General features: G+C 50.8%; 1 protein-coding gene across 5 annotated transcripts in view; it reads right to left on the reverse strand.

Annotated features, from left to right (window-relative positions):
* Nucleotides 1-18,045, reverse strand: part of LOC116936954 (uncharacterized) — a 39,982-nt gene that overhangs the window by 1,898 nt on the left and 20,039 nt on the right. For 2 of the 5 annotated variants that reach the window (XM_076057687.1, XM_076057689.1), the window contains 2 exons: nt 4,523-4,659; nt 2,730-2,840 (listed from right to left, as the gene is read on the reverse strand). In XM_076057687.1, the coding sequence (XP_075913802.1) occupies nt 2,730-2,840; nt 4,523-4,659 (248 nt within the window). Of the gene's footprint in view, nt 1-2,729; nt 2,841-4,050; nt 4,660-18,045 lie in introns of those variants that run through there. The other 3 variants (XM_076057690.1, XM_076057688.1, XM_076057686.1) reach the window with 2 other exon arrangements.

Consider the following 18,045-nt stretch of genomic DNA (forward strand, 5'->3'; position numbering starts at 1 on the left):
CAGAGAGACACGGAGAGACGGAGACAGAGACGGAGAGAGACGGAGAGAGATCGTCATCCATACAGGGAGCAGTGAGAGAGACACGGAGACACAGAGAGAGACACGGAGAGACCGGAGAGAGAGAGAGAGAGATCATCATCCTACAGGGAGCAGGGAGAGACAGAGAGACACGGAGAGACAGAGACAGAGGGAGACAGAGACAGAGAGACACGGAGATACAGAGAGACACGGAGAGACGGAGAGACGGAGAGAGATCGTCATCCTACAGGGAGCAGTGAGAGAGACACGGAGACACAGAGACAGAGAGAGAGATCGTCATCCTACAGGGAGCAGTGAGAGACACAGAGAGACACGGAGACAGAGAGAGAGACGGAGAGAGATCGTCATCCTACAGGGAGCAGTGAGAGACACAGAGAGACACGGAGAGCCAGAGACAGAGGGAGACAGAGAGACACGGAGAGACATGGAGACACAGAGACAGAGAGAAAGATCATCATCTTACAGGGAGCAGTGAGAGACACGGAGACAGAGAGACACAGAGAGAGACAGAGACAGAGGGAGACAGAGATCGTTATCCTACAGGGAGCAGTGAGAGACACAGAGAGAGGGAGAGACAGAGGGAGACACGGAGAGACAGAGAGACACGGAGACAGAGAGAGAGATCGTCATCCTACAGGGAGCAGTGAGAGAGACACGGAGACACAGAGAGAGACACGGAGAGACCGGAGAGAGAGAGATCGTCATACGACAGGGAGCAGTGAGAGAGACACGGAGACACAGAGACAGAGAGAAAGATCATCATCTTACAGGGAGCAGTGAGAGACACGGAGAGACAGAGAGACACGGAGAGACAGAGAGACACAGAGAGACACGGAGACAGAGAGAAAGATCATCATCTTACAGGGAGCAGTGAGAGACACGGAGACAGAGAGACACGGAGAGACAGAGACAGAGGGAGACAGAGACAGAGAGACACGGAGAGACAGAGACACGGAGACACAGAGAGAAAGATCATCATCCTACAGGGAGCAGGGAGAGACAGAGAGACACGGAGAGACAGAGACAGAGGGAGACAGAGACAAAGATCATCATCTTACAGGGAGCAGTGAGAGACACGGAGACACAGAGAGACACGGAGAGACGGAGAGAGATCGTCATCCTACAGGGAGCAGGGAGAGAGAGACAAAGAGACAGAGAGACACGGAGAGACAGAGAGACACGGAGACATAGACAGACACGGAGACAGAGACAGACCGTCATCCTACAGGGAGCAGGGAGAGAGAGACACAGAGAGACACGGATACATAGACAGAGAGACACCATCCTACAGGGAGCAGGGAGAGACACGGAGAAACAGAGAGACACGGAGACAGAGACCGTCATCCTACAGGGAGCAGGGAGAGAGAGACACAGAGACAGAGAGACACGGAGAGACAGAGAGACACCATCCTACAGCCACGCGGGGAGAGACACGGAGACAGAGAGAGAGACACGGAGACACGGAGACAGAGACACGGAGACAGAGAGAGAGACACGGAGACAGACAGAGAGACACGGAGACAGACAGGGAGACGGAGACAGACAGGGAGATAGAGAGGGAGACAGAGAGGGAGACAGAGAGACAGAGAGACATGGAGACAGGGAGAGAGACATGGAGACAGGGAGGGAGACAGAGAGAGAGACACGGAGACGGAGAGGGAGACAGAGAGGGAGACAGAGAGAGAGACACGGAGACAGAGAGAGAGACACGGAGACAGAGAGAGACACGGAGACAGAGAGACACGGAGACAGACACGGAGACAGAGAGAGACATGGAGACAGACATGGAGACAGACAGGGAGACAGAGACACACGGAGACAGAGAGACAGAGAGGGAGACAGAGAGAGAGACATGGAGACAGAGAGACATGGAGACAGAGAGAGAGACACAGAGACAGATACACGGAGACAGACAGAGAGACATGGAGACAGAGAAACATGGAGACAGACAGGGAGACAGAGAGACACGGAGACAGACAGAGAGAGAGACACGGAGACAGAGAGACATGGAGACAGACAGAGAGAGAGACACGGAGACAGAGACATGGAGACAGACAGGGAGACAGACAGAGAGACAGACAGGGGGGTGATGCTTCTTGTGAGTGGTCACAGTGGCAGCCTTCATAGGCGCTGCCGCTAACAGCACTTGCCCCTACAGCCTGCTAGAGGCTACCTGGGGGATCTTTGTCTGTGTGTAGGTGCTGCTACTCACTATAGCACTTGCCCCTACAGCCTGCTAGAGGCTACCTGGGGGATCTTTGTCTGTCCGTGTGTAGGTGCTGCTACTCGCTACTAACAGCACTTGCCCCTACAGCCTGCTAGAGGCTACCTGGGGGATCTTTGTCTGTGTGTAGGTGCTGCTACTCGCTACTGACTACAGCACTTGCCCCTACAGCCCTGCTAGAGGCTACCTGGGGGAGCTTTGTCTGTGTGTGTAGGTGCTGCTACTCGCTACTGACTACAGCACTTGCCCCTACAGCCCTGCTAGAGGCTACCTGGGGGAGCTTTGTCTGTGTGTGTAGGTGCTGCTACTCGCTACTGACTACAGCACTTGCCCCTACAGCCCTGCTAGAGGCTACCTGGGGGAGCTTTGTCTGTGTGTGTAGGTGCTGCTACTCGCTACTGACTACAGCACTTGCCCCTACAGCCCTGCTAGAGGCTACCTGGGGGAGCTTTGTCTGTGTATTTACCAGCATTTCCAGGAGAGATTTGACTCCGCCCCCTGGCCGTACAGCCAATGAGCTGTCGGGAGCAGTGGTGATGGACACGCCCCCACCGTGTGAGTGCGTCGTCACGGAGACCTGAGGAGACACGTGATTCACTCACCAAATCAACCACCCACCCACCAACTCACCCACCCACCCACCAACTCACCCCCACCCACCCTCTCACTCTCTCAGCCACCCATGCACCCACCAACTCACCCACCCACCCACCAACTCACCCACCCACCCACCAACTCACCCACCCACCCACCAACTCACCCACTCACCCACCAACTCACCCACCCACCCACCAACTCTCTCTCACACCCACCAACCCTCTCACATACCAACCCTCTCACCCACCCACCCTCTCACCCACCCACCCTCTCACCCACCCACCCTCTCACCCACCCTCTCACTCACCCACTCACCCTGTCACCCACCCACCCTCTCACACACCCTCTCACTCACCCTCTCACCCACCCTCTCACCCACCCACCCACTCACCCTCTCACCTACCCTCTCACCCACCCTCTCACCTACCCTCTCACCCACCCTCTCACCCACCCTCTCACCCACCCACTCACCCACCCTCTCACCCACCCACTCACCCACCCACTCACCCACCCACTCACCCACCCTCTCACTCACCCTCTCACCCACCCTCTCACCCACCCACTCACCCACCCACTCACCCACCCACTCACTCACCCTCTCACCCACCCTCTCACCCACCCACTCACCCACCCACTCACCCACCCACCTCACTCACCCTCTCACCCACCCACTCACCCTCTCACCCACCCACTCACCCTCTCACCCACCCACTCACCCTCTCACCCACCCACTCACCCACTCACTCACCCTCTCACCCACCCACTCACCCTCTCACTCACCCACCCACTCACCCACCCACTCACCCACCCTCTCACCCACCCACTCACCCACCCTCTCACCCACCCACTCACCCACCCACTCACCCTCTCACCCACCCTCTCACCCACCCACTCACCCACCCAATCACCCACCCACTCACCTGCTCACCCTCTCACCCTCTCACCCACTCACCCTCTCACTCACCCACCCACTCACCCACCCTCACCCACCCACTCACCCTCTCACCCACTCACCCTCTCACCCATTCACCCACCCACCCACTCACCCACCCACCCACTCACCCTCTCACCCACCCACCCACTCACCTTCTCACCCACCCACTCACCCTCTCACCCTTTCACCCACCCGCTCACCCTCTCACTCACTCACCCACCCACTCACCCACCCACCCACTCACCCACCCACTCACCCTCCTGTACAGCTGCTCCCCCCGTGCATCAGCTCCTCCTCCTCCCCCCAACGCCCCCACCACCTCCTCCTTTTCCCTGCCCCTCCCCCGCCCGCTGTCCCTCTCCTCCCCCCCACACCTCGTCGGTGGGGGCACCCCCCCCACCCCCACCCCCACCGCAGCCCCTCCCCCTCCTTCCTCCCCCCCTCCTCCCACCCCAACCCCCACCCTCCTCCTCCTCCTCCGCCTCCTCCCGGCTCTTCCTCCGGCTCCTCGTCACAGCCGCGGACTCCGTCACCTCTCCTCCTCCTCCCCCCTCTCCTCCTCCTCCTCCCCCTCCCCCTCCTCCTCCTCCCCCCACCTCGTCGCTCCTCGCCCAACAGCCAAGACAGCAGCTGACCACCTCCTTGTCCTCGTCGCTCCGCCATAGGGACGTCACCCCGCCACCAACCACCACCACCTCCTCCCCCTTCCGATCTTTCATTCCACGCACCTCGTCATCCTCCACCTCGTCATCCTCCACCTCGTCATCCTCCACCTCGTCATCCTCCACCTCGTCGTCGGAGTCGGAGCAGAAGTCTTCGTCGATGTCGTCCGGGCCGACGGGAGAGCCGTCGGCGCAGGCCGGCCCTGGGCCGGAGGGGGGGGAAACACAGAGACACGGCCATCACTCAGTCACACAATCATCACTCACACACAGAGACACGGCCATCACTCACACACACAATCATCACTCACACACAGAGACACACGGCCATCACTCACTCACAAAGACACGGCCATCACTCACACACACAACCACCACTCACTCACTCACACAATCATCACTCACACAACCATCACTCACTCACTCACACAGAGACACGGCCATCACTCACACACACAACCATCACTCACTCACTCACACAGAGACACGGCCATCACTCACACACACAACCATCACTCACTCACTCACACAGAGACACGGCCATCACTCACACACACACACAACCATCACTCACACACAGAGACACGGCCATCACTCACTCACACAATCATCACTCACTCACACACACAACCATCACTCACTCACTCACACAATCATCACTCACTCACTCACACAACCATCACTCACACACAGAGACACGGCCATCACTCACACACACACAGAGACACGGCCATCACTCACTCACTCACACAACCATCACTCACACACAGAGACACGGCCATCACTCACACACACAACCACCACTCACTCACTCACACAACCATCACTCACACACAGAGACACGGCCATCACTCACACACAGAGACACGGCCATCACTCACACACAGAGACACGGCCATCACTCACTCACTCACACAACCATCACTCACACAACCATCACTCACTCACTCACACAGAGACACGGCCATCACTCACACACACAACCATCACTCACACAACCATCACTCACACACACACAGAGACACGGCCATCACTCACACACAGAGACACGGCCATCACTCACACACAGAGACACGGCCATCACTCACACACACAGACACGGCCATCACTCACACACAGAGACACGGCCATCACTCACTCACAGAGACATGGCCATCACTCACACACAGAGACACGGCCATCACTCACACACAGAGACACGGCCATCACTCACTCACAGAGACACGGCCATCACTCACACACACACAGAGACACGGCCATCACTCACTCACATACACAACCATCACTCACACAACCATCACTCACACACACACACAACCATCACTCACTCACTCACAGAGACACGGCCATCACTCACTCACTCACACAACCATCACTCACTCACTCACAGAGACACGGCCATCACTCACTCACTCACACAACCATCACTCACTCACTCACAGAGACACGGCCATCACTCACTCACTCACTCACACACAGAGACACGGCCATCACTCACACAACCATCACTCACTCACTCACAGAGACACGGCCATCACTCACTCACACAACCATCACTCACACACTCACACAACCATCACTCACACAACCATCACTCACACACAGAGACACGGCCATCACTCACACACAGAGACACGGCCATCACTCACACACAGAGACACGGCCATCACTCACACACACAACCATCACTCACACACTCACACAACCATCACTCACACACACACACAACCATCACTCACACACACAATCATCACTCACTCACACAACCATCACTCACTCACTCACACAACCATCACTCACACAACCATCACTCACACACAGAGACATGGCCATCACTCACACACACAACCATCACTCACACAACCATCACTCACACACACAACCATCACTCACACAACCATCACTCACACACACAACCATCACTCACACAACCATCACTCACACACACACACAACCATCACTCACTCACTCACAGAGACACGGCCATCACTCACACACAGAGACACGGCCATCACTCACACACAGAGACACGGCCATCACTCAGTCACACAACCATCACTCACACAATCATCACTCACTCACACGGCCATCACTCACACACAGAGACACGGCCATCACTCACACACACACAGAGACACGGCCATCACTCACACACAGAGACACGGCCATCACTCACACACAGAGACACGGCCATCACTCACACACACAACCATCACTCACACACACACAGAGACACGGCCATCACTCACACACAGAGACACAACCATCACTCACACACAGAGACACGGCCATCACTCACACACACAACCATCACTCACTCACACAACCATCACTCACACACAGAGACACGGCCATCACTCACTCACACAACCATCACTCACACACAGAGACACGGCCATCACTCACTCACTCACACAACCATCACTCAGTCACTCACACACACAATCATCACTCTCACAGACACAACCATCACTCACACACAGAGACACGGCCATCACTCACTCACACAACCATCACTCACACACAGAGACACGGCCATCACTCACTCACTCACACAACCATCACTCAGTCACTCACACACACAATCATCACTCTCACAGACACAACCATCACTCACACACAGAGACACGGCCATCACTCACTCACACAATCATCACTCACACACAGAGACACGGCCATCACTCACACACAGAGACACGGCCATCACTCACACACACAACCATCACTCACTCACACAACCATCACTCACACACAGAGACACGGCCATCACTCACTCACACAACCATCACTCACACACAGAGACACGGCCATCACTCACTCACTCACACAACCATCACTCAGTCACTCACACACACAATCATCACTCTCACAGACACAACCATCACTCACACACAGAGACACGGCCATCACTCACTCACACAACCATCACTCACACACAGAGACACGGCCATCACTCACTCACTCACACAACCATCACTCAGTCACTCACACACACAATCATCACTCTCACAGACACAACCATCACTCACACACAGAGACACGGCCATCACTCACTCACACAATCATCACTCACACACAGAGACACGGCCATCACTCACACACAGAGACACGGCCATCACTCACACACACAACCATCACTCACTCACACAACCATCACTCACACACAGAGACACGGCCATCACTCACTCACACAACCATCACTCACACACAGAGACACGGCCATCACTCACTCACTCACACAACCATCACTCAGTCACTCACACACACAATCATCACTCTCACAGACACAACCATCACTCACACACAGAGACACGGCCATCACTCACTCACACAACCATCACTCACACACAGAGACACGGCCATCACTCACTCACTCACACAACCATCACTCAGTCACTCACACACACAATCATCACTCTCACAGACACAACCATCACTCACACACAGAGACACGGCCATCACTCACTCACACAACCATCACTCACACACAGAGACACGGCCATCACTCACTCACACAACCATCACTCACACACAGAGACACGGCCATCACTCACTCACTCACACAACCATCACTCAGTCACTCACACACACAATCATCACTCTCACAGACACAACCATCACTCACACACAGAGACACGGCCATCACTCACTCACACAACCATCACTCACACACAGAGACACGGCCATCACTCACTCACACAACCATCACTCACACACAGAGACACGGCCATCACTCACTCACACAACCATCACTCACACACTCACACAACCATCACTCACTCACACAACCATCACTCACTCACTCACACAACCATCACTCACACACAGAGACACGGCCATCACTCACTCACTCACACAACCATCACTCACTCACTCACACAACCATCACTCACTCACACAATCATCACTCACTCACTCACACACAGAGACACGGCCATCACTCACACACAGAGACACGGCCATCACTCACACACAGAGAGACACGGCCATCACTCACACACAGAGACACGGCCATCGCTCACACACAGAGACACGGCCATCACTCACACACAGAGACACGGCCATCACTCACACACACAACCATCACTCACTCACACAATCATCACTCACACACAGAGACACGGCCATCACTCACACACAGAGACACGGCCATCACTCACTCACACAATCATCACTCACACACAGAGACACGGCCATCACTCACACACAGAGACACGGCCATCACTCACACACAGAGACACGGCCATCACTCAGTCACAGACAACCATCACTCACACAATCATCACTCACACACAGAGACACGGCCATCACTCAGTCACACAACCATCACTCACACACAGAGACACGGCCATCACTCAGTCACAGACAACCATCACTCACACAATCATCACTCACACACAGAGACACGGCCATCACTCACTCACACAACCATCACTCACACACAGAGACACGGCCATCACTCAGTCACACAACCATCACTCACACACAGAGACACGGCCATCACTCACTCACACAATCATCACTCACACACACAACCATCACTCACACACAGACACAATCATCACTCACTCACACAACCATCACTCACTCACACAATCATCACTCACACACAGAGACACGGCCATCACTCACACACAGAGACACGGCCATCACTCACTCACACAACCATCACTCACACAATCATCACTCACTCACACAATCATCACTCACTCACTCACACAACCATCACTCACACACAGAGACACGGCCATCACTCACACACAGACAACCATCACTCACACACAGAGACACAACCATCACTCAGTCACTCACACAATCATCACTCACTCACAGACACAACCATCACTCACTCACACAATCATCACTCACTCACTCACAGACACGGCCATCACTCACTCACACAATCATCACTCACTCACTCACACAACCATCACTCACACACAGAGACACGGCCATCACTCACTCACACAACCATCACTCACTCACACAACCATCACTCACTCACTCACACAACCATCACTCACTCACTCACACAACCATCACTCACTCACTCACACAACCATCACTCACTCACTCACACAATCATCACTCACACACAGAGACACGGCCATCACTCACTCACACAACCATCACTCACTCACTCACACAACCATCACTCACACACAGAGACACGGCCATCACTCACTCACACAACCATCACTCACTCACACAACCATCACTCACTCACACAACCATCACTCACTCACTCACACAATCATCACTCACTCACTCACACAACCATCACTCACACACAGAGACACGGCCATCACTCACTCACACAACCATCACTCACTCACTCACACACACAACCATCACTCACTCACTCACACACACAACCATCACTCACTCACTCACACAACCATCACTCACTCACACAATCATCACTCACTCACTCACACAACCATCACTCACTCACTCACACAATCATCACTCACACACAGACACGGCCATCACTCACTCACACAACCATCACTCACTCACACACACAACCATCACTCACTCACACACACAACCATCACTCACTCACTCACACAACCATCACTCACTCACACAACCATCACTCACTCACTCACACAACCATCACTCACTCACTCACACAATCATCACTCACACACAGAGACACGGCCATCACTCACTCACACAACCATCACTCACTCACTCACACAACCATCACTCACTCACTCACACAATCATCACTCACTCACAGAGACACGGCCATCACTCACTCACACAACCATCACTCACACACAGAGACACGGCCATCACTCACTCACACAACCATCACTCACACACAGAGACACGGCCATCACTCACTCACACAACCATCACTCACACACAGAGACACGGCCATCACTCACTCACACAACCATCACTCACTCACACACACAATCATCACTCACTCACACAATCATCACTCACTCACTCACAGACACGGCCATCACTCACTCACACAATCATCACTCACTCACTCACACAACCATCACTCACACACAGAGACACGGCCATCACTCACTCACACAACCATCACTCACTCACTCACACAACCATCACTCACTCACTCACACACACAACCATCACTCACTCACTCACACAACCATCACTCACTCACACAATCATCACTCACTCACTCACACAACCATCACTCACTCACTCACACAATCATCACTCACACACAGAGACACGGCCATCACTCACTCACACAACCATCACTCACTCACACACACAACCATCACTCACTCACTCACACACACAACCATCACTCACTCACTCACACAACCATCACTCACTCACACAACCATCACTCACTCACTCACACAACCATCACTCACTCACTCACACAATCATCACTCACACACAGAGACACGGCCATCACTCACTCACACAACCATCACTCACTCACTCACACAACCATCACTCACTCACAGAGACACGGCCATCACTCACTCACACAACCATCACTCACTCACACAATCATCACTCACACAACCATCACTCACTCACTCACTCACACAATCATCACTCACTCACACAATCATCACTCACACACAGAGACACGGCCATCACTCACTCACACAACCATCACTCACTCACACAATCATCACTCACACAACCATCACTCACTCACACAATCATCACTCACTCACTCACAGACACAACCATCACTCACACAATCATCACTCACTCACACAATCATCACTCACTCACACAATCATCACTCACTCACTCACACAATCATCACTCACTCACTCACACAATCATCACTCACTCACTCACACAATCATCACTCACACACAGAGACACGGCCATCACTCACTCACACAATCATCACTCACTCACTCACACAATCATCACTCACTCACAGAGACACAACCATCACTCACTCACACACACAATCATCACTCACACACAGAGACACGGCCATCACTCACTCACACAATCATCACTCACTCACTCACACAATCATCACTCACTCACTCACACAGAGACACGGCCATCACTCACTCACACAATCATCACTCACTCACTCACACAACCATCACTCACTCACACACACAATCATCACTCACACACAGAGACACGGCCATCACTCACTCACACAATCATCGCTCACTCACACAACCATCACTCACACAACCATCACTCACTCACACAATCATCACCCACTCACTCACACAACCATCACTCACACACAGAGACACGGCCATCACTCACTCACACAATCATCACTCACTCACAGAGACACGGCCATCACTCACTCACACAATCATCACTCACACACAGAGACACGGCCATCACTCACTCACACAACCATCACTCACACACTCACACAACCATCACTCACTCACTCACACAACCATCACTCACTCACTCACACAATCATCACTCACACACTCACACAACCATCACTCACTCACACAATCATCACTCACTCACACAATCATCACTCACACACAGAGACACGGCCATCACTCACTCACACAATCATCACTCACTCACTCACACAATCATCACTCACACACAGAGACCCGGCCATCACTCACTCACACAATCATCACTCACTCACTCACACAACCATCACTCACTCACACAATCATCACTCACACACAGAGACACGGCCATCACTCACTCACACAATCATCACTCACTCACTCACACAACCATCACTCACTCACACAATCATCACTCACACACAGAGACACGGCCATCACTCACTCACACAATCATCACTCACTCACACAATCATCACTCACTCACACAATCATCACTCACTCACAGACACAATCATCACTCACTCACACAATCATCACTCACTCACTCACACAATCATCACTCACTCACACAATTATCACTCACTCACACAACCATCACTCACTCACATAATTATCACTCACTCACACAACCATCACTCACTCACTCACACAATCATCACTCACTCACTCAATCATCACTCACTCACACAACCATCACTCACTCACTCACACAATCATCACTCACTCACACAATCATCACTCACACACAGAGACACGGCCATCACTCACTCACACAATCATCACTCACTCACTCACACAATCATCACTCACACACAGAGACACGGCCATCACTCACTCACACAATCATCACTCACTCACTCACACAACCATCACTCACTCACACAATCATCACTCACACACAGAGACACGGCCATCACTCACTCACACAATCATCACTCACTCACTCACACAACCATCACTCACTCACACAATCATCACTCACACAGAGACACGGCCATCACTCACTCACACAATCATCACTCACTCACACAATCATCACTCACTCACAGACACAATCATCACTCACTCACACAATCATCACTCACTCACTCACACAATCATCACTCACTCACACAATTATCACTCACTCACACAACCATCACTCACTCACACAATTATCACTCACTCACACAACCATCACTCACTCACTCACACAATCATCACTCACTCACTCAATCATCACTCACTCACACAACCATCACTCACTCACTCACACAATCATCACTCACTCACTCACACAATCATCACTCACTCACACAACCATCACTCACTCACTCACACAATCATCACTCACACACAGAGACACGGCCATCACTCACTCACACAATCATCACTCACTCACTCACACAACCATCACTCACTCACACAATCATCACTCACACACAGAGACACGGCCATCACTCACTCACACAATCATCACTCACTCACTCACACAACCATCACTCACTCACACAATCATCACTCACACAGAGACACGGCCATCACTCACTCACACAATCATCACTCACTCACACAATCATCACTCACTCACTCACACAATCATCACTCACTCACAGACACAATCATCACTCACTCACACAATCATCACTCACTCACTCACACAATCATCACTCACTCACACAATTATCACTCACTCACACAACCATCACTCACTCACACAATTATCACTCACTCACACAACCATCACTCACTCACTCACACAATCATCACTCACTCACTCAATCATCACTCACTCACACAACCATCACTCACTCACTCACACAATCATCACTCACTCACTCACACAATCATCACTCACTCACACAACCATCACTCACACAATCATCACTCACACACAGAGACACGGCCATCACTCACTCACACAATCATCACTCACACACAGAGACACGGCCATCACTCACTCACACAACCATCACTCACACACTCACACAACCATCACTCACTCACTCACACAACCATCACTCACTCACTCACACAATCATCACTCACACACTCACACAACCATCACTCACTCACACAATCATCACTCACTCACACAATCATCACTCACACACAGAGACACGGCCATCACTCACTCACACAATCATCACTCACTCACTCACACAATCATCACTCACACACAGAGACACGGCCATCACTCACTCACACAATCATCACTCACTCACTCACACAACCATCACTCACTCACACAATCATCACTCACACACAGAGACACGGCCATCACTCACTCACACAATCATCACTCACTCACACAACCATCACTCACTCACACAATCATCACTTACACACAGAGACACGGCCATCACTCACTCACACAATCATCACTCACTCACACAATCATCACTCACTCACTCACACAATCATCACTCACTCACAGACACAATCATCACTCACTCACACAATCATCACTCACTCACTCACACAATCATCACTCACTCACACAATTATCACTCACTCACACAACCATCACTCACTCACACAATTATCACTCACTCACACAACCATCACTCACTCACTCACACAATCATCACTCACTCACTCAATCATCACTCACTCACACAACCATCACTCACTCACTCACACAATCATCACTCACTCACTCACACAATCATCACTCACTCACACAACCATCACTCACTCACTCACACAATCATCACTCACACAAAGAGACACGGCCATCACTCACTCACACAATCATCACTCACTCACTCACACAATCATCACTCACTCACACAATCATCACTCACACACAGAGACACGGCCATCACTCACTCACACAATCATCACTCACTCACACAATCATCACTCTCACAGACACGGCCATCACTCACTCACACGGCCATCACTCACTCACACAATCATCACTCACTCACTCACACAATCATCACTCACTCACTCACACAACCATCACTCACTCACTCACACAATCATCACTCACTCACTCACAGACACAACCATCACTCACTCACTCACACAATCATCACTCACTCACTCACACAATCATCACTCACTCACAGACACAATCATCACTCACTCACAGACACAATCATCACTCACTCACTCACACAATCATCACTCACTCACTCACACAATCATCACTCACTCACTCACACAATCATCACTCACTCACAGACACAATCATCACTCACTCACTCACACAATACTCACTCACACAATCATCACTCACTCACACAATCATCACTCACTCACACAATCATCACTCACTCACTCACAGACACAACCATCACTCACTCACTCACACAATCATCACTCACTCACTCACACAATCATCACTCACTCACAGACACAATCATCACTCACTCACAGACACAATCATCACTCACTCACTCACACAATCATCACTCACTCACTCACACAATCATCACTCACTCACTCACACAATCATCACTCACTCACAGACACAATCATCACTCACTCACTCACACAATACTCACTCACTCACACAATCATCACTCACTCACACAATCATCACTCACTCACACAATCATCACTCACTCACACAACCATCACTCACTCACTCACAGACACAACCACCACTCACTCACTCACAGACACGGCCATCACTCACTCACACAATCATCACTCACTCACTCACACAATCATCACTCACTCACACAATCATCACTCACTCACACAATCATCACTCACTCACACAATCATCACTCACTCACACAACCATCACTCACTCACACAACCATCACTCACTCACTCACAGACACAACCACCACTCACTCACTCACAGACACAACCACCACTCACTCACTCACACAATCATCACTCACTCACTCACACAATCATCACTCACTCACTCACAGACACAACCATCACTCACTCACACAATCATCACTCACTCACTCACACAATCATCACTCACTCACTCACACAATCATCACTCACTCACTCACACAATCATCACTCACTCACTCACACAATCATCACTCACTCACTCACACAATCATCACTCACTCACTCACACAATCATCACTCACTCACTCACACAATCATCACTCACTCACTCACACAATCATCACTCACTCACTCACACAATCATCACTCACAGACACGGCCATCACTCACTCACACAATCATCACTCACTCACTCACACAATCATCACTCTCACAGACACGGCCATCACTCACTCACACACACAATCATCACTCACTCACTCACACAATCATCACTCACTCAGTCACACAATCATCACTCACTCACTCACACAATCATCACTCACTCACACAATCATCACTCACTCACACAATCATCACTCACTCACTCACACAATCATCACTCACACACAGACACGGCCATCACTCACTCACACAATCATCACTCACTCACACAATCATCACTCACTCACACAATCATCACTCACTCACACAATCATCACTCACTCAATCATCACTCACTCACACACAGACAACCATCACTCACTCACTCACACAATCATCACTCACTCACTCACACAATCATCACTCACTCACACAATCATCACTCACTCAATCATCACTCACTCACACACAGACAACCATCACTCACTCACTCACACAATCATCACTCACTCACACACACAATCATCACTCACTCACTCACACAATCATCACTCTCACAGACACGGCCATCACTCACTCACACAATCATCACTCACTCACTCACAGACACAACCATCACTCACTCACAGACACAATCATCACTCACTCACAGACACAATCATCACTCACTCACAGACACAACCATCACTCACTCACACAATCATCACTCACTCACTCACACAATCATCACTCACTCACTCACACAATCATCACTCACTCACTCACACAATCATCACTCACTCACACAATCATCACTCACTCACACAATCATCACTCACTCACACAATCATCACTCACTCACACAATCATCACTCACTCACGCAATCATCACTCACTCACTCACAGACACAACCATCACTCACTCACAGACACAATCATCACTCACTCACAGACACAATCATCACTCACTCACAGACACAACCATCACTCACTCACACAATCATCACTCACTCACTCACACAATCATCACTCACTCACTCACACAATCATCACTCACTCACACAATCATCACTCACTCACTCACAGACACAATCATCACTCACTCACACAATCATCACTCACACAATCATCACTCACTCACACAATCATCACTCACTCACACAATCATCACTCACTCACACAATCATCACTCACTCACACAATCATCACTCACTCACGCAATCATCACTCACTCACTCACAGACACAACCATCACTCACTCACAGACACAATCATCACTCACTCACAGACACAACCATCACTCACTCACACAATCATCACTCACTCACACAATCATCACTCACTCACTCACACAATCATCACTCACTCACTCACACAATCATCACTCACTCACAGACACAATCATCACTCACTCACACAATCATCACTCACACAATCATCACTCACACAATCATCACTCACTCACAGACACAACCATCACTCACTCACAGAATCACTCACTCACTCACAGACACGGCCATCACTCACTCACACACAGACACGGCCATCACTCACTCACTCACAGACACAACCATCACTCACTCACAGACACAACCATCACTCACTCACAGACACAACCATCACTCACTCACAGACACAATCATCACTCACTCACTCACAGACACAACCATCACTCACTCACAGACACAACCATCACTCACTCACACAATCATCACTCACTCACACAATCATCACTCACTCACACAATCATCACTCACTCACAGACATGGCCATCACTCACTCACAGACACAACCATCACTCACTCACAGACACAACCATCACTCACTCACAGACACGGCCATCACTCACTCACACAATCATCACTCACTCACACAATCATCACTCACTCACTCAATCATCACTCACTCACTCACAGACACAACCATCACTCACTCACACAATCATCACTCACTCACACAATCATCACTCACTCACACAACCATCACTCACTCACACAACCATCACTCACTCACACAATCATTACTCACTCACACAACCATCACTCACTCACAAAATCATCACTCACTCACACAATCATCACTCACTCACAGACACAACCATCACTCACTCACACAATCATCACTCACTCACGGACACAATCATCACTCACACAATCATCACTCACTCACAAAATCATCACTCACACAATC

Source organism: Petromyzon marinus, chromosome 84, assembly GCF_048934315.1.
Source record: "Petromyzon marinus isolate PM22_M1 ecotype Great Lakes invasive population chromosome 84, UKy_Petmar_22M1.pri1.0, whole genome shotgun sequence".
Lineage (NCBI taxonomy): Eukaryota > Metazoa > Chordata > Hyperoartia > Petromyzontiformes > Petromyzontidae > Petromyzon > Petromyzon marinus.